The sequence below is a fragment of the Rhinolophus sinicus genome, linkage group LG07, assembly GCF_036562045.2.
Source record: "Rhinolophus sinicus isolate RSC01 linkage group LG07, ASM3656204v1, whole genome shotgun sequence".
In the NCBI taxonomy this organism is placed as follows: Eukaryota; Metazoa; Chordata; class Mammalia; order Chiroptera; family Rhinolophidae; genus Rhinolophus; species Rhinolophus sinicus.
Genome location: NC_133757.1, coordinates 69,499,954 through 69,525,346, shown reverse-complemented (window position 1 = coordinate 69,525,346; position 25,393 = coordinate 69,499,954). Strand labels below are relative to the sequence as shown.

The following is a 25,393-nucleotide window of genomic DNA, read 5'->3' as shown; positions in this document are numbered from 1 at the left end:
TCATAGTTGCAATTTTTAATATATCTTTTCAGTAAGTGAAAAATAGAGCCTGACATTTGTTAGTATACAACTTATTTAAAAACACAGTTAATAGGCTATTTTTCAGAAATACTTTATATATTTACATAGTATACAACTTACTTGAAAACAGTTATAGGATATTTCTCAAAAACACAGCTTTGTTCAACCAAAAAAATACACATTTGTTTCATCACACATAAGTCTTAATAACTAAACACATACTGAGGGATTGTACTCAGCTCTAAGTAACAGAAAACCCACACAGTCTGCCGGATATGTCAATAATGTGCTTATTTATCTCACAGAAGTACTGGGTCAGTGCAGCCACTCAACAACGCAGTAGAGAAACACAGTACCATGTGCTATTATGGCTGTGTCACTGCATCTGTTGTAGTGGAATCAGAAACAGAAAAGCATGAGAAATATGAAGAGCATGAGGTGTTCACTATACAAATTAGACTTTATATATGGTAAGATCTAGAGAAAAGGGGAGTCAGAACATGAGATAAAATCAACAGCCATGATACCCCAATCAGTGGCCTGGTAGATAGCATAGGGCCCGCAGGAAAATGCGAACTGTGAACATCTAACCATGGAGGAGTATCCATGATGGGAAAGTTAGTAGGGAGGGATGTCTGTGGAAGCCTACCTACCCCTCTGACAAAACACAACTCAACCAGTTGGTATTTGTTTTGAGGATACTTTTGTTTGGCAGGGCCAGCAATCATGAAAATAAGTTGGAGACTGGGGTCCACAAAGTCCCTATGCATCTGTCTATCTCCCTGTACAGTGATGGCTCAATAAACTGAAAAATTGCTTTTTCCAAATCTAATGTAAGTTGGGCTATAACAGAATTCTATCATGGAATCATATAGAGAAGGCATCTTGGGAAATGTAGTTCCTAGCCTTATCTACCATGTTTCCCTGAAAACAAGACCTAGCCAGACCATCAGCTCTAATGCGTCTTTTGGAGCAAAAATTAATATAAGACCTGGTATTATTTCACTATAAGACCAGGTATAATATATAATATAATATAATTAATATAATACCGGGTCTTATATTAATGTTTGCTCCAAAAGATGCATTAGAGCTGATGGTCTGGCTAGGTCTTATTTTCGGGGAAACACAGTATGTTTCTATAACACAAACCAACAGAACCATCTCCACCTCTAGATTTCTTTGTCTCTCTTCTCAATTCAAAGCTATGGTCCAATTCCCAGCCAGAAGCAAGGACAAAGAGCATACAGCAACAGATAAAAACAGTAGTTAATATGAAGCTATACTCTTTCAAGACCTTCTCATACTTACAAATTTCTGCTAACTTACATATTTACAAATTTGCTAGCCAGCAAAATGGAATAATGGTCCTTTGGCCAAAAAAATTGCTGAGCATACATACCTTATGTAAGTAAAAAGTGTTAACATTAAAAATTGTAGGTTCTCTCAATAAAATAGTAAGGTGAACTATATGTAATGGGTAAATGATATCCAGTTTGGAATACACAGAGCCAGTTAAAAAAAAAAATCCCAACAAATACCATCATTACATTGGTCACTCACGGCTCCATACTTTCAGGACAATAAAAAATATTTATATAAAAATTAAACCTAATGCGTATTTAAAATGCACTTCAAATCACCCCAGTTGCAACACACTTCAAAGTGGAAACAAAAAATTATTAACTGCATTTATGAGGAAAAAAATCCACTATATATAAAAATTCGTATACTATAGCTGTACTTACAGAATTCTCATTTCGATGCTTATTTGAAAAAGAAATGGAAATTAATTTGCTAGGGTTCCACTTTAAGGATGAGATATGATCAAGACAATAACATATTTATAACTTTTATAAGAGTTCTCTCCTGGTGTGAATATTCTGAACTGTGATACATGAAATATTTTCCATCAAACTTTCCCATATTACTTACATTTATAGGATTTCTTTCCGCTATGAGTTCTCATATGACATTGAAAGGATTTGGAACTAAATGCTGCCCCACATTTTTCACATTTATAAGGTTTCTCTCCAGTCTGCATTCTTATATTTTTAGAAGAATGAGGGCCCACTGAAGGCTTTCCCACATTACTTACATTTATGTTTCTCTCCAGAGTGTTTTCTGACATGTTTGTGCAAGGATGAGGACCAACTGAATGCTTTCCCACACTTTTCACAATTATATGGTTTCTCTCCTGTCTGCATTCTTATGTTTTTGGAAGAATGAGGGCCAAATGAAGGCTTTTCCAAATTACTTACATTTATAGGTTTCTCTCCAGAGTGCTTTCTGAGATGTTTGTGTAACGATGACGACCAACCGAATACTTTCTCACATTTTTCACATTTATATGGTTTCTCTCCAGTCTGCATTTTTACATTTTTGGAAGAATGAGGGCCAAATGAAGGTTTTCCAACATTGCTTACACTTATCGGTTTCTCTCCATTGTGCATTCTGACATGTTTATGTAAGGATGAGGGCCAACCAAATGCTTTCCCACATTTTTCACATTTATACGGTTTCTCTCCATTGTGAATTCTCACATGTCTTTGAAAGGACGTGAGCCAATAATAGGCTTTCCCACACTGCTTACATTCATAGGGTTTCTCGCCAGTGTGCATTATCATATGTACTCGAAAGGATTTGGGACAACTGAAGCCTTTCCCACACTGCTTACATTCATAAGGTTTCCCTCCAGTGTGCATCATCACATGTACTCGAAAGGACTTAGGACAACTGAAGGCTTTCCCACATTGCTTACATTTGTAGGGTTTCTCTCCAGTGTGACTTCTTATATGTCCAGTGAGGGAATGGGAACGAATAAATGTTTTCCCACAAAATTTACATGCATAGGGTTTCTCTCTACTGTGAGTTTTCACATGATTACTTAGGTATGAAGAACAACTAAAAGCTTTCCCACATTCCTCACATTGATATAGTTTGTGTCCAGTGTGACTTCTTTTGTGCCTTTTAAGGGATGAACGATGCCTGAAGACTTTTCCACACTGACTGCATTCATAAAGTTTTACTCCAGCAGGAGTCTTCTTGTACAGCTTAGGATTTGGAATATGGCTGAAGCTTTCTCCATATTTATTATTTTTATTATTTTCACAGACTCTCTCCACCGTATAATTTCTGCTAAACAAGGGAAGCACATTATTAATGGTTTGCACATTGATTTCTTAACATTTATTAATGAGTACTGCAATTACATTTTACCACTTTCTTTATAAATGGAGGTTTTCTGTCCTATTTGAATTATTTCTAAGTGGAATAAGCTGAGTCCTTTGGAAGAGGGCTCAACCACAGCCCATTAGAACAACAGTGTTTCTCATATATGGGCTTCCCTGACACTTGTTTTCAACTGAATTATCTTTCAATGTCTAAATCACATTTTTTTTAAAAATGAGGGGTGAAATTCTCTGTGAACAAATAATTTAGAGCTATGTTTTTTGTTTGTTTTTTAATTTCATGAAATACTAAGATTCTCTACTAGGATACTGCTTTTTCTCCTAAGTGCAACTCACCTCAAATGTCTCCCCCTGTTGTGCTTATTTACATCCCAATTTTCTTCTAAAAGGAAGGCCCAAGAATCATTTTTTGTGAATCTTGCTATTTTCTGTTCATTGGATAATTTTTCTCCAAAAATATCCAGCTGAGAAATGGACCCACTGGTTTTAAGTTGAGTCTCATCATCTGAAACAAAAAAGTGAACAAATCTTATGAGGAAGTAAGTCACCTGGGAGCAAAGAAATACATTCAGGAGTTTGGACATTTTAGGACTTCATTATTAACAGGCACAAAAGATAAAAATGGTAGGCAATTTAATACACACGGAAAAACCATCACAAGGTTTCAAACAACAAACCCCTCTGTGCCCACAAAGTGACCCACGGGAACTTAACTGTCAGATCTCATATACCCACACTAATGACATTAAATGATCCTAAGTTTTTTAAACAAGACAAAGAAAAACACAGGTTAATATGTAGACTTTTACTAGAGAAATTATTAGATACTAGGTCCATGACAGCTGTGACCATGTCTGACTCATTTACCAATGTACGAGGTCTGGTCTGACAATTAAATTTGCGAACTTGTTGCAACGATGTTGCTAACCTTTTTTTATATCAGAGGGATTATTTATTATGAATTTGTACCAACTGGACAAACAGTTAACCAAGGTTACTATTTGGAAGTGCTGAAAAGGCTGCATGAAAAAGTTAGACTACCTGAACTTTTTGCTAACAATTCATGGCTCTTGCATCACCACAATGCACCAGGTTACATGGCACTGTCTGTGAGGGAGTTTTTAGCCAGTAAACAAATAACTGTATTGGAACACCCTCCCTACTCACTTGATCTGGCCCCCAATGACTTCTTTCTTTACCCAAAGATAAAGGAAATATTGAAAGGAAGACATTTTGATGACATTCAGGACATCAAGGGTAATACGATGACAGCTCTGATGGCCATTCCAGAAAAAGAGTTCCAAAATTGCTTTGAAGGGTGGACTAGGCACTGGCATCGGTGCATAGCTTCCCAAGGGGAGTAATTCGAAGGTGACCGTAGTGATATTCAGCAATGAGGTATGTAGCACTTTTTCTAGGATGAGTTCGCGAATTGTCTGACCTCGTATTTCCTTGCTACATTCCAAATCTTGACATAGGCTGAATGAGTAAGACCTATTTACTCTCTAAAAAACTAAGTGAAGGAATGATGCTGTCCTTACCCACTGAGACCAGGTTGCTGAAGGTCTCCAGCATCACTTCTCTGTAGAGTTTCCTCTGAGCAGCACTGAGCAAAGCCCACTCCTCCGGGGTGAAGTTCACAGCCACATCCTCAAAGACCACTGCGTCCTACAACAAACCGTATACATTAAGAGAATGGGTGACAACACAGGGAAAGTGGACTCAACTCACAGGAAGTTCAAACAAGATCCTATGGTTGCGCAGCATCTAATCTATGTCCACACTCACTTCCTAGTGGTTAATTTTAACAGCACCACTAACACATTGAAATTATTTCTCTCTACATTTTTACTGTGACCCTCCCTGTCTGATTTCTCTCTTTTTCAGAGTCTAGGATAGTCCCAAACACATTGGAGAAATGAGAGAAATGGTACACAAATGAATCAAATATTTCCATTTTATGAGTATTCAATTCCTTGTGACAAAAATTACTTTATCTCTTTCCTTATTGCCCACTACATCACTTAGCACTACATGAACCACATGTTCAAACCTGGATGAGGTTCTTATAAATAAAAACACATTGGATAAGATTCTAATAAGTAAAAACACACTGAAGGACTAACAGCTTTTCATACTTTCCCCAGCACCAACTATGAGAGGCCCAAGGATTCACGGAAACCCAACTTGCAACGTGGGCCAGAAGACCCTAAGTTTTGACATATTCCAGGTCACTGGCAAGTAGACAGGTTCAACTGGCTGCATGAAGACACTTTTCTGGAGAGTAACATTCCAGTACGGTGGAGAATAATGGGAGGTGGGGCACTTCATCTTGTGGGCAAGTAGTTGACTTTGACTCTGAGAAATGCAAAACTATTTCAGGCTTTGGCACAAGGAGTAATCTCATCTGATACTTTAACGATCCATCAGTTGTACCGAGATTAGACTGCAGGCCACAGGTGTAGGGGAGGGTAAAGCCATAACCAGGTGAGAAGAAGGCAGGTAGGCTTGGGTGGTCACAGTGGAGTATGCAGGGAGAGCACAGAAGATTCCTGATGACAGGGCAAGATAGAATGAGGGGAGCTAAGGATGGCTCTGATTATTTCACACAGGAAAACCTGGAATAAGGAAGTTTCCATTACCTGAGATGTAGAGGGCCACAAGTGGATTAGGTTCTTGGGGAGCGGATGAGGAGTTTAGCACAGGGCATACTGAGATGGGGATAAGAATAAGACATCCAAGTAGGGTGTGTATAATAATGTTTTCACGAGCACTAGTCATAATGGAAAAAAATTGGAAAGACCCAAATAGCCACTAGCAGCAGAGTTAATAGACAACAATGGTATATCCCTGACAGTGAATACAAGATAGTAATAAAGGTGAATGAACCATTAGCACTCCATGGAAGACCATGAGATATTGATAGAGAGCTCTGAACTAAGGAAACTTGCCACAAATAGCATATATACTGTGATTATATTACATGCAACACAAAGCATGTGCAATCAGAATACCTTTATTTAAGGACACATACACAGGTGATAAAAGTATATGTGTAAAGAAAAGCATGGATACTGCTGTCACATAATTCAGGCTATTGCTTACATCTGGAGAGTGAGGAGGCCTACCAGTGGAAATCATTTCCAGTGGGGTGTCTGATGTCAAGCATTGGTCTAGATCTAGGGCTGGATTTTATTTAACAAGTGTTAAATGGACTGTACATATGTCTTATGTACTTTTCTGCATGTATGTTATACTTTACAATAAAACCTATAAAAATTAATATACTTGAAATCATCTTAAGAGTTATAGAAAACCATTTTATAATATTCAACAGAAATACGTGAAAAATAAACCTTATAGCATTTGGAAACAGATGGTAATGTGCATAGTCCGATAAAGGGCATACTGAAAAAAGACTGTTCAAAAAGGAATACATAAATGATGTGAAGTTAATTGTTTTCTACCAAAAAAAGGCCAAACCTAGATCCCCACTGCCTCGCTCCTAGTCAACATTATACTACAGATCCAATCCAGTGTCACCTGAAAATAAACAAATGTACAAGAATTACTAAAGAATAAAATGTTAGAATGATGCATAGCAGTAACAAATGTATGTGTAGGACCCCAACAGAACAAAAAGAACCATAAAATAAGATTTTTAGCAATATTCCAGAATAAAAACATAATATAAAAACAAAATTCATTATCTTTCTATTATATTTAACAACAACGGAAAGTTGCAAAGTTAATGTTAAAAAGGTAACACAGCTACATGACAGTACAAGGAGCTCTGTGGACCTCCCCCCAGTGAAACTGGTAAAAATTAGTTTGAAAACAACCATCACTTAAAGTCTCTGGAAATAGTCCTAAGGACATACAGTAAGTTAACAAACAGCTATTCAAGAAAGTCTATGAAAATTCAGAAGGAAAGTGAGAGTGTATGACCTGCACCAGGACAACCGCATCCCTCCCTGGACTTCCACTTTAGGCTGCAGCCAGGTACACAGGCTCCCCGCTGGAGGAGGACATCCGCATTTCTCGTCCTACCCCTGTTACCTGTTCCTGAGGTTAAGTTTCAAGCAAGTGTGGTTGAGAAGTGGGGTTCCCTCCTTCCACCCAGCCCCCACCGGTGGAATGAAGGCTCTGTGGTGGGTACAGGGCTGCTGAGACTGCTGGGGACCTAATTGCTCTTGCTGTGCCTCATAAAAGGGAGATGCCACACCAAGACTGGCAAGCTGAGAAGACCTCAGGCTACTACCCTTCCTCCACTGTATACTCAGTTCCTAAAGTGGGGTGTCACTCAGAAAAAAGTATGCCATTGTCCCCATCCTGCTCCAGGACCTGGTTCAGACATTTCGACTGCGGGAAGGAGCAGGCTGTAAAGCAGATAGTTCTTAGTCTCTTCCCACAGAACTGACTTCATTTGCAACAAAACATGGAGAAGTTCAAACCTAAGGGTGCTCTCAAAAATAGTGAAGGTTGTGGTACAAAGCAATTGGAAAAAGATTCAATACATTAGCAAAAATGTAGTCCACTTTGTTTGCAGAAGAGAAACAGGAAAAGGAACAGCTGGAAAGAGCCATCACAGAATCTGAACAAATATCAAACACTGACCTGTGGAACTATTCCTTGAAAGGAGTCCAAATTTGACTGGATTCACCTATGGAGCAATGTATCCACCATGGCATAATTGAAACAACAGAGCAATCAGCCTGCATGAATGGAGTTTCGGACAGTCAGGGAAAGAAAGGAGCAGAGCCCTGCCAACACTACTGCCATCCAGGGAGACTGAGAGCACACACAAAGCCGTACCTCCCTCATCAGAAGCTTAACATTGCAGGAGGTGGGGATGGGAGTGAAACAGACTAGACTAAAATAACCCAGCCAGTCACCAAGCAAATACAAATAAACAACAATAACAGAGAAGAGGGGCCAGTGCTCTAAGTTGCTACAATATATTATCTATAATGTCCAGTTTCCAATAAAAAATTACAAGGCAAGAAAAGAAAAAGGAAATTATGACCCTTACACCAGAAAACATAAGTAGGTAACAGAAACTCTCTGTGACACTAAACAGATGTCAGGTTAAACAGAAAAAGGCTTCAATGTAACCATTATAAACATATTCAAAGAACTAAAGGACACCATGATTAAAGAAGTAAAGGAAAGCATGATGACAATGACCCACCAAATAAAGAACATCAATAAAGTGACAGAAATTATTGAAGAAGAACCAAATGAAAAGTTTGGTGTTAAAAAGCATAACAACTGAAATTTAAGTCACTAGAGGAATTCAACAGTGATTTCAACTTGTAGAAAAGAGAACTACAAATGATATTATTCCATTTACATGAAATGCCCAGAATAAGGAAATCTACAGACAGAAACTACATTAGTGGTTATCTATGACTGGGAAGAAGGACAGAGGGTGAGAGTTAAATGGTATGAGGTTTCTTCTGCATTGAAGAAAATGCTCTAAAATGGACTCTGATGCTGGTTGTACATATCTATGAACAAATTGAAACCACTGAATTGTACATTATAAATTGGCAAATTGTATGATATGTGAATTATCTTAATAAAGCTTTTTAAAAAAAAATACTATGGCCAGCCGGGTGGCTCAGGTGGTTGGAGCAATGTGCTCCTAACGTTGAGGTCACGGGTTCAATTCCCACATGGGCCAGTGAGCTGTGCCCTCTACAGCTAAGATTGTGAACAACAGCTCTCCCTGGAGCTGGGCTGCCGTGAGCAGCCGGAGGTCGGTGTGACCTGCTGGGCACTGCCGTGGGCTACTGTGTGCTGCCATGAGTGGCCGGTGGCCAGCGTGAGTGACCAGCAGCCATTATGAGCAGCAGGCTGGAGAGAGCTGCTGTGAGCTGTTGTGAACGGCTGACCGGCCACCGACTGCCTCAGCCGAGGGGAGCACAAGGCTCATAATACCAGCATGGGCCAGGGAGCTGTGTCCTACACAACTAGACTGAGAAACAACGGCTTGAACCAGAATGGCGGGGTGGGGGTGGGGGTGGGGGGAGGTGGAAGAAAGGGGTGGGGAAAAGAAAAAGAAAATAAATTTAAAAAATATTAATGGAATTTTAATGAAGGGTATAAAAATATTCTAATGGGGGAAATTCAACTTTATTGGATAATAAATGAAATAAGTGGAAAGATGGCACACATTCTTAAAAATAACTCAATGTCACTAACATGTCAGCTCCCCCAAAAGAAACCTATAGTCTTTAAAATAAATTCCATTAAATCCCCAAACCTGATTTTCTAGAACTTCACAACAATGACTTCTCCAAACCTAACAGGAAAAACAAATATCAAATATATATATATATATATATATATATATATATCTCCGAGGAACAAGGTGGGGCTTGCCTAACATGCTGCAGGAAATTTAAAACTATGGTTTTAACCATCTGGGCAGTATGGTTGTTAGCAGAGGGATAAACAAATGGACTAATGGAAAGGAAAAGAATCCTGAACAGACCTTGGTGTATATGGAAATTTGATTAATGACATAACAGGCATTGCATAGCAGTGGCAGAAGTAACATACAATTTAGTACACAAGGGAGGGGAAAAAGGCATTGTATCCCTATCGATTTCATGGACAATGATCAACTAATTATAGATTTAATATGAAAGACTGGAACTCTTTCTAAAGTTAAAGGGAAATGTTGTATAACTTAATTGGGAGAATTTTCTTATATAAGAAAAAAAATAAGCTATAAAGGAAGAGATTGATGACTTCAACCTTATCAAAATCGAGACTGAACAGATAAACCATAATTTGAGAGAAAACGGTTTACAATATATACAAATATAAAACGATCACTGTGCAGAGTAAAAATGAATGATCAAACAATTGAATTTGTTTAAATAGGAAAATGACCAAAACACATATGACAAAAGATGAAAGAACATATGGAAAAGAAAGTCAACCTTACTGGTAATAAGCAAAAAGCAAAATGAAATCTCAAGTAGGTCCCATTTCAAATCAAGAAAGGCAAAACACTAGCTAATCCTATGCGTCAATGTTCATATCAAATACGCAGTTGTGCACAGATGTTTAGAGAACCCATTGGTAGACTCCATTGGAAGTTCCCAGTAATTTTAAACTTGACCATGACCTAAAACCCAGAAATTTTTCTCCAATATGTGGAAAATTTGCCATGCATTTGCACTTGGACACTGAAACAACAATCAAAGGAGTGGCATTTTTCACAAGGGCAAAAAACGAATTTGAAAACCCAAACCCCATAAGCACAGGAATGGAAGAACAAACCAGATGGCTTGCAGCCTCCGACACCAGCATGTGTGAAAAAAACTGATGCAAAGACTCCTCAGAAAAGCCTTTCAGTGAACTCCATTACTCTTTTATTTAGTGAAAGTTGTGAAGAGGCACAACAAAACAGAACACTGCATAGTGAAAAATCACAGATGGTAAAGGTATGAAGATTAAGCTAAGAAGCAAACAGGCATCCTCAATGGGACAAGATGGTGTGAGTTGGGGTAGGGACTCGCCAGGAGACCCTAACAAGGCTCATTTATGAATCTAGGTGGTGAGACTACGGATGTTTACACCATTATTGGCTTTAAAACTTCCCCTAAAACTTATACGTGTTTATTGTGAAATATTGTGACATATTTCACAATAAAAATTTAAAGCATCAATTAAGTTCAGAAAAAAATATACATTTTTGTTTGTTTATTGGGTAGCATGAAAATGTCTGTTTTGACTGACAGTCTTTTACAGACCAAGTGTGTATTTAGAGAGCAGTGTTTGCAAACATATGAAAGTCAAAGGCACCAGACATTGATATGAAAAGATCTGCAGGATTATCAATAGAACAAACAAGAAAAGTGTGTTGCCATGTGTACATCATTACCTTGCCTATAACAAAAAAAGAAAATTTTGTATTTTAATTGCTTGTTTTTTATATAAAGAAACACTGACACAATGCACAAGAAATTATTAAAACTGGTTTTCTGAGGGTGGCTGGGGTAAGAGAACTGGAGTGGACCAGATATGCTGGTAGGGAGTCTTAAGTTAGATTTTCAACGCTTCAATGTTTTGCAGATTTGTTCAACGTTTGCATAATTTATTTACTTTACATAAAGAGAAATCTCTATAAAGCATTTTTTGCTTCTTAATGTTTTTTATTTTTATTTGGAAGCCACTCTTTTATGTAGAAAACCATTTTAAAATTTAATCCCCTGAACACTAAAGTTTATGAACGTGCAAACCATAAAAAAATGAAATATCTCAAACTTCTTTAGAACTAGAATGACAAGTGACATCTTAGTTTGTATTTCTACTCTATCTCAAACTGGGGACTATTTCCAAGAATGAGTAGAATATTTACTACATTAGGGGTTTGGGCCTAACCCATCAAGTGTACTATGAATTGCAAGGATTTACATATCCAAACGTAGTTTTCCTCAAATTAGTTAAAATAGGAATTGTCATAGGAATAGTAAAACCTTTTAAATTTCAAAATTCTCACGGATAATCACTGATGTAAAAAATTATGCAAAAAGTGAAAGATGAACCTGAGAATTTAAATACTCTCACCTCACATGTGGAGGTTCTTTTGCCAAAACAGGAAGAAAAGCTCTGTATGCTGCCTAAATTCTACTGTCTTACATTTTCTCTCTCCCTCCACTTATATTCACCCAAGAAAATAAAAATCTTACCCACTCAAACAAGGAAATAAAATGACTGAATGCTTAGGGAAACTGGAGTAAGATGGCAGCAATACTTGGTACAGGAATCAGAAGGGAAGAAAACCAAACATTTCCATCAGCTCACAGAAAGCCACTGACCCGCAGCTGGCAAGGAAAACCCATACTCAGAAGGTGAATACACTTCACAAGCTTGGGCTCCAGACTCTCACTGCAGAAATCTCAACCTTCTAACGGGTCAGTCCTGGTGACAGGATAGAGGAACTGAGGACATAGGACTGAACCCTGGAGATCCTCATCCTTCTTCATAGTGCGGAAAGCCTCCCTCTCTAGGCTTCAATTCTCACTAGCCAGCAAATTCTCAGCCAGTCAGTTTTAGGTTCTGACCCAAATGAATTCCCAAATTCATAAATGCTTTATCCATCAGACAGACCCCAAGAGTCTGCCTTTAAGTCTGACCTTCACAGACTTTCTCAGTTTGCACAGGTTACACTAAGGACACCACCACTGAGTGCGCCCAATCCAAACTACTATCAAGAAACAGCCCCAAGGCCATGGCAAGCACAATCTCAGAAAGAGCATCACCCCCAACCACACACACTGTCCAGGGCTCTGAAGCTTCTCTAGGCATACACAGCTCCCGCCGAAGCCGCAATGGGGTGGGCCGGCTGGGACACCCGCACTGGGGAGAATCCCCAGGAAGAAGCCACTTTATTGCCTCCCTTTGCAGGCTCATGGCTGGCTTCAGTTTGGAGTCACTGGCCCCAGGTTATTCATGCATGTTCGACCCTGTTGATCATTTAAATGATGTCTCATTCAAAAACCCAGTGTTTGAAGAATCCAGCAAAACCACTCAAACACAGTGTTTACGTATAAAGGAGGGAAGAAAACTTTGAGCACCTTTTATAGCTCAAGAAGAAAACCCACAAGTACCTATTTCTTTCAGAAAATAAAAATGTCACTTATTATTTCCATGGGAACAAAATGTTTCATAGACATTAATCATATGTCAACACTTCAAGGTGGTGCTCATTTCAGGGCATAGGATTTGGCATTAATCTCTGAAGTCCAGATAATATGAGACAGAAGAGAATTATCCATTATCACAGACTCCCCACCCTGCACAACGAGAATAACTAACATGTTGGCAAGTCTTGTAATTCACTAATTACTATAACAAATATTTTAGTATGGAAATGTATTCATTTTTCTCCAGCCATAATGGGAGACAAATTTTCTCCATTTTTCTCTGATTCTTTTTTCCCAATAGCATTGTCAAGGCTAAGCCCTGGAATTCCATTTGTCATCACAGAGAAGAAAACAACAGATGTAAGAAACTTAACCACACATGCTCCAGGAAGCAAAAAAAAAAAAAGAAAAAAGAAAAGCACAGAAGAATTTTTAACAAATGGAATGCAACACTAGAACACTTTTTTATTTCTGAAATTTACCTCTTCCTTGCTTTTTAAAAAATATTTTATCTTATATTTCCGCATCTATTAGTTTAATATACTTTACATTTACTGAAAAATCTGAGGCTCAAATAACCAAATAAATCTCTTCAAGGTGACAAACCTAGGGAGGGGCAGTGCTGAACTGGAACACACAAGATGACTCAAGGGTCAAGCGCGGCCATCCTACCACGTGGGTCATCCAATCCCCCACCACCTGTTCACTGAAATGCTCCCTGAACACCCTCCCAAAGGACATTGGCTGGTGTCCCGCTGTGAGTCTCAAGTGCATGTGGCTTTGCAGGTGGCTGCCCCACCTCACTGGGTGGGCTTTCCGTCCTTTGGGTTAGTTTCTCTCCTTCAGGGCACCCAAATCATTTTCATCTTTTCTCCTCAATACCAGCGTTCGGTCAGCTGACAACTCTATCCCTGGGGTCGGGGTCAGTTAGGGACCGAGCACTTACCAGGAGATCCGTCCCAGTCCGGGACCCTAGGCAGGTCTCCCCAGACTCCCCACCCGCCCCGCAGGTTGTCCGCTGGAAGGAGCGGACCAGGAGCTGATATTCCCCGACCCCCAGGCGGATGCAGCTGTGCGCATCTGGGTCACCACAGGCCGTCCTGAAACCCCGGACCCAGCGCAGGCCGGACAGGACGCCGGGTCCCCACCCCACGGCCAACGGCAGACATTCGGGTTGGGTCCTCGGGCGGTGCTGGGAGACCCGGCCCTCAGGCGCTTCCGGCCGGCTCCCACCAGCCCCTCCCGTTCTCGGCCCCAGCCCCGCGCACTCACCATCTTGCAGCCCTGCTTCAGGCTCTCGCCCAGTCCTCCCCGCGGCCCGGACAGGTGAGAGCGACAGAGGGGGATAACCTGGGACAGCGCGGCGCAGCCTCCTACAGGATCTCCACGCGGCTGGGAAGTCGCCCGCCACCTGATTGGACAGTGCTCCGGGCACTCCGCCCCACGGGGCTCTGATTGGACTATGCTCCAGGTCCTGCCCCAGTTCTCCCCACCGCTCCTGATTGGACAGTTGCCCACGTGCTGACCCTTTCTGGCTGCTCAGACCACGGGTGTTTGCGTACACGTAGAGTTAGCTGTGGGTCACCAGGGCGTACTCAGGTGTCTTCTTGAAGCTCGGAGGCACCTCCTGCGTCCAGATTCAGTTTCCCAGTGGAGCGACATCATCCCGCAGTCTAGAGAAGGTGGGGAACACTGGCTGGGCCGGAACAGGAGGGCCTGGTGTCCTCCGAGGTTAGGGTTTGGTCTGGGGTCCTGAGGTCACCCATGCATCTGTGCTCTTTAAGAACGCAGACATTTAACAGTGATGTCACCACGTGCAATGCAGGGTCTAGATAGTTTTGATGTTTGGCCATTGACATTGTTGAGGCCTTACCCATCCTTCCCCACCTCATTTTATTTACAAACAATGAAAAAAATCATGGTTTGCAAAAAGTATTGTACCCTTTTGTAAAAAATAGTGCTTAGCGGATTAGCATGTATAAAAGAGGCTTCCCATTAAAAATGTATTACACTTATTTATAAAGTATTTTAAAATATAGCCATTTTGGTTTTCTAAAATAAATGGCATTTAAAAAAAAAATCAGCCTGAGACTTAGAAGTCTGCGTTAAAACTCACTCCTAGCATATCGTCTAGCATTCATGTCTACTTGCCCCATGCACCCCTAAATTCCAATTATATTTGTTTTTTGTACATATAGTTAGTATTTATGTAGAGAAGGAATTTCAATTCTGTATTTTTCTGTTTTCTCTTTGACATATAAAAAGGTAACATTGTTTACACATTGATATGCACTTTGATTTTTTTTTGTTCAATTAGAAATAAATCCTGGGTGGACGGTTGGCTCAGTTGGTTAGAGCACAGTGCTCATATCACCAAGGTGGCCGGTTCAATTCCCACATGGGCCGGTGAGCGGGGCCTTCCACAACTATATCAGGGGGGAAAAAAAAAAAAAAAAACCAACGTGACTTGGAACTGAGCTGCACCCTCCACAACTAGATTGAAAACAATGACTTGACTTGGAGCTGATGGATCCTGGAAAAAACAAACAAACACTGTTCCCCAATATTCTCCAATAAAAAACAATTTTTTTAAAGGAAAGAAATAAATCCTGTAGCTCTTCTCATACAATAGCTGACTTCCATAATTTTTATAAGGGTGTACATGATGAAATTTTTATGTGACCAATTCCATCTAAATAGACACTGAATTCATTCCCAATCTTTTGCTACTCAAATCCTGCTCAAATTAATACAAATTTAATAGATCCAGTATAAAAGACTTGAGAATCCCTTCCAAAATTGAAATCAAAACAGTGTAGGTGATCAGATAATGTGGTAAAATAAATATTTTTAAATTGTACATTTTTTCACGTGTAAATAATTCTGTAAATGTTTGTGGTGAGGTATATCATACTTAGAAAACATTGTATGAAATGTTTTATATTAGGGGACAGCTTATTAGCTCAGTTGGTTAGAGCGTGCTGCTTTTACAAGGTTGCTGGTTCGATCCTCACATGGGCCATTGTGAGCTGCGCCCTCCACAACTAGATTGAAACAACTACTTGACTTGGATCTGATGGGTCTTGGAAAAACACACTTAAAAAAATAAAAATTAAAAAGAAAAGTTTTATATTGATTTCAAATAATATTATACAAGTATAAACTTGTAAGCTGGGCACAAACAATAATCAGTAGACTCTGGGCCGATACTAGACACCCCCGTGTCCACTCTGACTTCATTTCTCTCCTACTTCCAGATGTGAACGCTATTGGGAATTTTACAGTTATTTTTCATAGCTTTACCATCAATTATCACAAAGCAGTGTTTTGTTTAACTTTTCCTCTTGAGATTTTTATAAAAGGATGTTAATAGAATTACCCTAACCATGGTCATCAGTGGTTTCTTTGCCGCAGTCTGTTTCACACATGCTGGGGTCTGAGGTTGTGGGTCACCCAATTTATTCATACATTCCAGCCCTTATGGTTTTGGGCTGTTTCAAGTTTGGGGAGATTTTTTGCTCCTGTGAAAAATACTGCTCCTATCATCCTGTTTCAGTTTCCAAGTGCCCATGCATAACAAATTCTTTACACACTGGAGAACAGTTGCTTAGTTGTAAATTATGACAATTTCAAATTTCCAGGAAATGCCAATGGAGTACGTGAATTTACCTTCCCACCATTCCTGCACAAGTTTATTTATCCACAAGATCGATACTAGAATTGCTCAACTGATTAATTTTTGATTAATATATGTGAAATGGAATTGCCTTGTTATTGTATAATAACAAAGATACTGAGCACTTTTCATAAATGTCTTTCATCTCCTATGACATTTTTATCATTTAACTTCATTTGTATGCTTACTGGTTTCATCTGATTTCTTTGTATTCTCTGGACATGAATACAAAGCCCACCTAATCTTTTTCAGTTAGGTACTGCAAATAATTTCTCCCAGACTGTGGTTTATCTTTGTAGTCCCTTTATTCTATATTTCATTGTACTATTCTTAGTTTTAAGAGTTGAATTTCTCAGTTCTTTCCTTTTTGTTATTGCTTTTTCTTTTCTCCCTATTTTGAAGTCATAAAACACTTGCTGTAGCTTTTAAGACTGTTCTAGTTTCCTCCTTTGCATGTGAATCTTCAATAAGTTGATTATCATACATGGAGCTGACAGGAAGAAGATGCATTATTCCCTGTAGCTAACCATTTGTTACTGTCCATGTGTTAACATAGTCATCATTTCTACCACTGCTCAGTAATGCCTGCTGCCATCTTCTTGGTGGAATATGGCGATATTTGTATTTCATAACATGGAAACATTTTTATCCCTGAAATGAGCTCCACTCTTTGATAGGTATCCAATATATTGGGAATTCTACTGTCCAGTATTCCATTTATGACTTATTTTTTATTCAAAAATGAGATTGGTCTTTCATTATGATCACAGGGATGGTTTCATGGACCTATACATGTGTCACAACTTACCTATCTGTATTTTATTATTTCAGTTATTACTCAATAAGTTAGCTTGATCCCACCCTATTTCATACAGTATCAAACTCATACAAACTTACTAAACATAACTGTGAAGCATTTAGTTTTTTTCATATATACTGGAAGAATTTAGTAATATGATAATTGTGTGCCTCTTGAAGGTTAAGTACAACTCAGTTGTAAATCTGAGACTGCCAAGCCCTAATATTTTATTACACAAATACTGGGAAACACACACATAGACACAAAAACACCACAGTTGTGCAGTGAAACAGTCACTCTTACCTGGACACAGGTACCACCACTAGGACACATGTAGCCTCACAGACATACTGTGTCTCCACAAACATAAATGTAGGATCACCCAGACTTTTATTACTGGGAAATATAGGTGGACATTCCGACACACATCAAAGACACACCCTCAGAAATAATAGTCCCAGAGGCAGTAAGAGACTCTCCCACCGACACACATACCATGTGTGGGGGCAGAGCCCCAGAAAGTAGTTTACAGGCTCTTGGCCTCACGTGGAGGGGTGCTGGCTCGGGTAGTAGATGGCCATCAGCTGCGACTGATTGGCCGTCAGCTGTAGCCATTGAGCCATTAGCCACTAATATAACTGCTGCGGCTATGAAGGAGAGCTGAGGAGAGTGGAGGAGAGTGAAAGAGAGTCGCCGGTGGGTTGCAGACAAAAGGGACAGCAGGTCGCACGTCCAGTGAACCCAGCCTCCAGTGAGACCGTAGTGGTATGACTCCCCTGCCTATGGCTCCGTGGGTGTTCCTTTTTGGCCTCACCATATCCTGCGTTCTTGTATGGGGAGCGGGACCAGAGACCCCGCAGGCTTCCCCGCACGACAAATGGCGCAGCGAGCAGGGTGTGGTGCTGGCCAAGGCCTACCGAAGGATGGTGAAGCAGTTATTGCATGTAAAAGCTCAGCTTCGGGAGGCCCGTGAAGAGCTACACCGGGAATGGGAGGCACGGTCTACCTGGGAGACTCAAACCTCCAGATGGCATTCTGCCCTGTTGGCCAGAGCAAGTGTCGTCTTCCTTTTGTTGATCTGCTGCTGCCGTGGGCTCCTAGAGTTGTGGACATTTTACACCGAGGCCTCCACCCACTCAGACACCTGCCACGGTGAGCAAGATTCCGACCAGGTAGGAATGGCGTCTGACTCTGGGCAGGAGGATGTGTGGCCCCCACACAGTATATGGTGTTCGGTGGCCACTGTTCTCAAGAGTTGGACCCCCAAGGAGGGGTGGGAGGACATGGACGGCTCTCCAGCCAGCGTGGAGAGGGCCCTGCAGGATCTGGCTGAGCAGTTGCCGGAGGAGGAGAAGGCTACAGCCGGCCGCGTGGGCTGGATGTTCCTCACGGCTTTGAGTCTCAACACGGAAAATGTGCTTAATGCAAGGGCCCAGGTGCCTGACCAGGTGTCCCGGTTGGACGCGCTGGAAACCCGGGTCCGCCTGTTAGAACAGGGGCCCCAAGGTGGAGACTCTGAGGCAGAGGAAGCAAGTGGAGACAATGTAGCTCCCAACCCCCAAGCCCGGCCCATCATGAAGCACAAGGTAAAGCATGAGCAACCTTTGGGCCCCGGGGGCGTTGCTGCTGGCAACCCAGCTGTGACTGAGTTCACTACCTACACCCCATACACTCCCACTGAGTTGCAGGAGCTGGGGAGGCGGTACAGACAGCGCCCTGGAGAGCCAGTCTCGGCTTGGCTGTTACGTTTATGGGATGAGGGAGCAGACAATATTCTCTGCTCCCCAGGCGAGATGGAAAAGCTAGCCTTCGTGACAGTGCATCCATCCCTGCGACAAAGGTTACAAAACTGCCATAGGTTGGCCAACAACCAGGACAACCATTCTCTGATGGCATGGCTCACGGCTGCGGTACGCACTGTATGGGAACAGGCTGGCGAGCTGCCAGACACTGTGAGTCAATGGCAGTCATATACGGAACTTACGCAAATAATCCGTGAAATGGGTATGAGACCTGCTATTTTTAACCTCAACATGCAGGGCCCAGATGACGAGCTTTTTACTGCCAGCATGAGAGATCTGGTTTTGGACACTGCACCTGCGAGTGCTTTTGGATCCTTGGTTGCTATTCTTACACCGTACGTAGGGCGACGGATCCATGAAGTTACAACTGCCATGGCCACCCTAGGGGATGTTGAAAGCCGGAGGCGAAGGAAGTTAAGACAGGAGGTCCGCACAGTTGAGACCTGGAAGCCCAAACCAAAGGTAATAGGGCGAGGTCACGGGCCTCAGAGAGTAACACGCGCACAGATGTGGCGTGATCTCGTGGCAGCAGGGGTTGATCAGGAAAAAATAGACCAGCAACCCAACGCACTCCTGCTTGAACTTTGGAAACAGTTGCGTCCGGAACAACAATTCCGGAGAAACATAAAGGAGGAGTCTGGCAAAGCACGACCCGTGTCCCTCCAGGACTTCATGCAGCCGCTTGAGGCTGACCCCTTACAGCTTGATTAGGGGTGGGGCCAAGGTACCCAGTCAGAGGGGACAAGCAGGGACCGGAGGCCCCGCGTGGAACTGTCCATACATTGGTCCCCTTCGAATGTACAGAGGGTTTTGGCTCTAGTTGACACTGGTGCTGACTGCAGTCTTGTTTATGGGAACCCAGAACTGTTCCCCGGACCAGCAATCTGCATTGATGGCTACGGGGGAAAGACTGTGACTGTGAAAGCCGTTTCCTTACCACTGGGTATAGGAAGGCTCCCTCCTCGTACCTACAAGGTTTATGTCTCCCCCGTTCCGGAGTATATTCTAGGGGTGGACGTGCTACATGGCCTCAGCTTACAGACGTCGGTAGGAGAGTTCTGTCTCCGGATCCGGGTGGTGAAAGCGGTGACACGCGGGCATGCTCACCACCCTCCTCAAGCATTGCCACAGCCCTGGCGCATGGTTACAGTGCGACAGTACCGCCTGCCAGGAGGGCAGGAGGAGATTGGTCGTACAATATTGGAATTGGAGAAGGCACATATTGTGAGGCCAACGCACAGTCCCTTTAACTCCCCAGTATGGCCTGTCAAGAAGCCAGATGGGACCTGGCGAATGACTGTGGACTATAGGGAGTTAAATAAGGTGACGCCACCCTTGCACGCTGCAGTGCCTTCAATTCATGATTTAATGGATCGTCTGACTGTCCGCCTGGGGACATATCACTATGTAGTGGACTTGGCCAATGCTTTTTTCTCCATTGACATTGCACCCGAGTGTCAAGAGCAGTTTGCTTTTACGTGGGATGGGCGTCAGTGGACTTTTCAAGTCCTTCCGCAAGGATACTTGCACAGCCCCACTATCTGCCACGGGCTTGTGGCCCAGGATTTGGCACTATGGGATCGCCCAGCCTCTGTGGCCTTGTTTCATTATGTTGATGACATTCTGTTAACCTCAGATTCTCTTTCTGATTTAGAGCAAGCAGCTCCCTCTCTTCTCCACCACCTGAAGTCACGTGGCTGGGCGGTGAATGAGGAAAAGGTCCAAGGCCCTGGCTTATCCGTCAAGTTTTTGGGTGTTGTGTGGTCGGGTAAGACAAAGGTTATACCTGAGGCAATCATTGACAAAATACAAGCCTTTCCCCGGCCGACCAAGGTCTCCCAACTGCAGACGTATTTAGGTCTGCTAGGGTATTGGCGGGCATTTGTACCCCATTTAGCACAAATGGCAAGGCCCTTGTACAATATGATAAAAAAGGGGGCCTCATGGGATTGGACAGAGGCTATAGAGCAAGCCTTCGTTGCCACGAAACGGGCAGTGCAGCAGGCACAGGCTCTGCAAGTAGTGGACCCAGGCCGCCCATTTGAACTTGATGTTCACGTAACCCAAGAGGGGTATGGATGGGGCCTCTGGCAACGGCAGGAGCGTCTCCGGTTGCCAGTGGGATTTTGGTCCCAATTATGGAAAGGAGCGGAGGTCCGCTACTCTCTAATAGAGAAACAGCTGGCTGCTGTGTATGCAGCCCTAGTGGCCACAGAAGCCATCACAGGAACGGCACGCGTGTTGGTTAGAACAACGTATCCTGTCCAGGGGTGGGTCCGTACGTGGACCCAGGGACCCAAAACGGGGTGGCACAGACCACCACCCTCGCCAAGTGGGGTGCCTACTTGGAGCAACGTAGCACCCTTAGTTCAAGCCCTTTGAGCACAGAGCTACAACAGGTCCTGGGGCCTGTGGAGCTTGTAGCCCAGGCTGAGCCAAGTGCTCTGCCTAGAGGGGAGGACTTGGAGCCCTCGCCCTACAAAGAAGGACAGTCCCCAGTACCTGAGGATGCCTGGTTTACCGATGGTTCTAGCCGAGGGCTGCAGCTGTTTGGACGGCTATTGGTGTGCAGCCCAAAACAGACACCATTTGGTTTGATACTGGATGGGCCAGAGTAGCCAGTGGGCTGAATTACGGGCTGTGTGGATGGTGATCAGCCACGAGCCTGGGCCCCTAGTTATTTGCACTGACAGCTGGGCGGTGTTCCGGGGCCTAACGTTGTGGCTGCCTACATGGAAACACCAAAACTGGTTGGTGGGACACCGTCCACTGTGGGGTCAAGCCATGTGGCAGGACCTCTGGGACCTAGGGCAGAGAAAGGAGGTGACCTTAATGCATGTCACAGGTCACTCCCCCTTAGTGTCCCCAGGTAATGATGAAGCAGACGCCCTAGCACGGGTACGATGGTTAGAGCGGGCTCCTGCCACTGATGTGGCCCATTGGCTGCATAGGAAATTACAGCACGCTGGAAGCCGAACCATGTGGCAGGTGAGCAGACGCTGGGGCCTGCCTTTGAAATGGCAGGAGATAGCAGATGCCTGCTATGACTGTGCCGTCTGTGCCCAGGACAGCCCCCAAAGGCGGAGGCTCCCCTGGGAAACACAGCAGATTACACGAGGGAGGGTGCCCCTCACTCGCTGGCAAGTGGATTACATTGGACCCCTGCCTAAGGCCCGCAATGCGATATATGCATTTACAGCAGTGGACACTGCTACGGGGTTGATGTTTGCTTGGCCCTGTCCGGCTGCGGATCAGCGGCATACAGTGGTTGCCCTTACACGGCTGTGCGCCCTCTATGGGCGCCCCCAAGTCATTGAAAGTGACAGGGGTACCCATTTTACGGGGCAAGAAGTGCAGCACTGGGCTGCCAGGATGGACGTGCAATGGTTGTTTCACACCCCGTACAATCCGCAAGCAGCTGGCATGATTGAACGTTATAATGGTCTTTTGAAGCAAGGTCTCCGGGTGTCAAAACACCCTCCCACGATGCGTGACTGGGCCTCGCGTCTATGGGACGTCCTGAGAGTCCTGAATGAGAGACCACGGAAGGGAGGGCCCGCGCCAGTAGAAGCTCTGCTACACCGAACGGCCGCTCCCATTCAATTACAAGTTACCACCAGTGAGACTCTGTTAAAGCCAGGCTACGGCAGAAATGGGAACATTTTGCTGCCAGCACCCACATGCTTGAAAGCAGGGGAACGGCAGCAATGGACTTGGCCCTGGCAGGTCAAAAGCCCCCACTGTCGGTGGTTGGGTCTGATAGCCCCATGGGGGGCCGGTTTGACTCATGATTTGCAAGTGACGCCAGGGGTGGTGGCTGAGTGGCCACCTCAAGTGACTGTAGTATACAGAGGTCCCGATACTGGGATGATTTTGCGAGGAAACTATGTGCTCTCACTATGGCCTATTATGGGGTCCCCTGTTCTGTTACACGTTGAAACTATGCAAGGGACCCCAAGCACTGCCATAAAGGTTTGGTACCACAAACCGGGAAAGGTGCCAGTGGCAGCAACCCTCCTTTCCCAGGACAAAAAGCTAGCATGTATCCTCCCAGATGGGAGGGATTTGCCATTATTGGTTCCTAAGACTACCGTTTCTTTTCGTCCATAGGTGTCAGTAGGCTAATATGACACAGGGACCCTCGCGGAAGACGCTTGTCACGTAGATTGTGAGGCGAGAACCTGTATAGCTGGAGTGTGGGGGCAGAGCCCCAGAAAGTAGTTTACAGGCTCTCGGCCTCACGTGGAGGGGTGCTGGCTCGGGTAGTAGATGGCCATCAGCTGCGACTGATTGGCCGTCAGCTGTAGCCATTGAGCCATTAGCCACTAATATAACTGCTGCGGCTATGAAGGAGAGCTGAGGAGAGTGGAGGAGAGTGAAAGAGAGTCGCCGGTGGGTTGCAGACAAAAGGGACAGCAGGTCGCACGTCCAGTGAACCCAGCCTCCAGTGAGACCGTAGTGGTATGACTCCCCTGCCTATGGCTCCGTGGGTGTTCCTTTTTGGCCTCACCATATCCTGCGTTCTTGTATGGGGAGCGGGACCAGAGACCCCGCAGGCTTCCCCGCACGACACCATGTTTCCCCGAAAATAAGACCTAGCCGGACCATCAGTTCTAATGCATCTTTTGGAGCCAAAATTAATATAAGACCCAGTATATTACATTATATTATGTTATATTATATTATACCCATTCTTATATTAAAATAAGACTGGTCTTACACTAATTTTTGCTCCAAAAGACGCATTAGAGCTGATGGTCTGGCTAGGTCTTATTTTTGGGGAAACATGGTATATAACTTGTTTTTTGTATCCTAGAACATCAGCTTCAAGGGAAGTGATCTTTTGCTTTTTCTGTTCACTGCAGAACCTAGAACACAATCTGTTCCACAGAATATCAAGAAATACTTACTGAATGTCTGGACTCAACAGACACACACATACAGGAGTTTGTCCACAAACGTCATCACAGAGCCACATTCACTGGAACTTCAGAGAATGAATTGTTTTCGCGCCCAACCCATGTGGCAGAAGGCTAACCCCATGCTCCGAGCCCCAAACGAAGGTCGTTCAGCCGTCCTGGTGGAGAAGGGCCTTACTGAGCTAACACCAACTAAAACGAACTAGAAAACAGGGATCCTGAGCCCCTGAGAGTCAGGAGTCAAACATGACAAGAGTTATGATGCCCCACTCTTCACAGCACTTTTGGATCTCTGGTGTCTGTCCCTTTACTCGGCCACCATATTCTTTGTGGTCACTTCTGACGCCATCATCTCCACTAGTCTCATCTACCCGCCACGGAGACTTTGTTGAACCGTCAGGGCCTTCCCCCTAAGTTGCTGCTGCTGGAACACAGAAGAATGTGAGAGGAGGGAGGCCTCAAGAGCTCGGCCCACCGAGCTAAGGCCGCAGTGAGAAGGCGGGGCTTCCAACACTTCCATTACCGCTCCCGCCATGTACCGCATCTCACGGACTCCACCTCGTGTTTGTGCGCCCGTGCACTTCAGCGAAGCAACAAGTTCCCAAGTGTCTCCTGGGCACAGCTAATTTAGACGCAGGCCCGTGTTGGATGCCGAGAACAATCAAGCGTGGGAGTCCCAGCGACTGAGGGGCTTCTCTTCGGAACTACATTTCCCACAGGCCAATGGGCTGGGCTCTGCGCGGTGGGTCTCCGCACCGGAAGAAGCGCACACGCGTAGCGGCTGGCGGCTCTGGAGGCCGGTCCCGGAGCGTGCGGTTGAGGAAGGCACTGAAGTAAAGTATCTGGCGCGCGGTTGACGTCACAAGACTGGGTTCAGAGTTTCGGGCCTGAGCGTGCAGAAAAGTCGGTCGCGTGAGGTGACTGCAGAACGGTGGTTGGCAGTGACAGTAGGCGTTTTTGCATCGTCAGCAGCGGTTTTGAGAGTCTTTGGGGTATGATTGTGCAGAGCAGATGCGTGTGCGACAGAAGTTGCTATAGCTGAGGGCCCTAAGTTCCCATGACGTGGGTTCTACCACCGCTGTTTCTGCGCTCACCTCACAGCCACGTGGGGCTGCCACAATGTTCCCAACAGCGGTACGGGTCGTTGGCATCCATAATAACATTCCCCACAAGAAAGCTGAGGATGGGGCTTTCTGGAACTTTAGAGCTGGAAATGTCCTCAAGACAGGCACTGGAAAGACAATGTTGACCCCAAAGGATTAGGACGACCCAAGGAAGAGTCCACCTGTAGGTTTAAGAACCAAGGCGTTGCTAAAAGTC

At 43.8% G+C, this 25,393-nt stretch overlaps 1 protein-coding gene across 1 annotated transcript; it reads right to left on the bottom strand.

Annotated features, from left to right (window-relative positions):
• Nucleotides 1-24,166, bottom strand: ZNF556 (zinc finger protein 556). Its single transcript, XM_074337535.1, has 5 exons — nt 24,065-24,166; nt 4,754-4,880; nt 3,549-3,717; nt 2,173-3,159; nt 1-2,012 (listed from the first exon to the last, which is right to left on the bottom strand). Exons 1-5 carry the CDS (start codon nt 24,092-24,094, stop codon nt 1,949-1,951), a joined length of 1,377 nt encoding a protein of 458 aa, XP_074193636.1. The 5' UTR covers nt 24,095-24,166; the 3' UTR covers nt 1-1,948.
• Nucleotides 24,167-25,393: the final 1,227 nt, after the last annotated feature.

Coding starts and splice junctions, on each gene's coding strand:
- ZNF556 (XM_074337535.1), bottom strand. CDS start 24,094: ATGTGTGTGTCTGTTGAGTCCAGACATTCA. Junction 4,881..24,064: donor CTGTTGAGTCCAGACATTCA/GTAAGTATTTCT, acceptor GGTTTGTTGTAG/GACGCAGTGGTCTTTGAGGA. Junction 2,013..2,172: donor TGTGGGAAAGCATTCAGTTG/GTCCTCATCCTT, acceptor GGCAGCATTTAG/TTCCAAATCCTTTCAATGTC.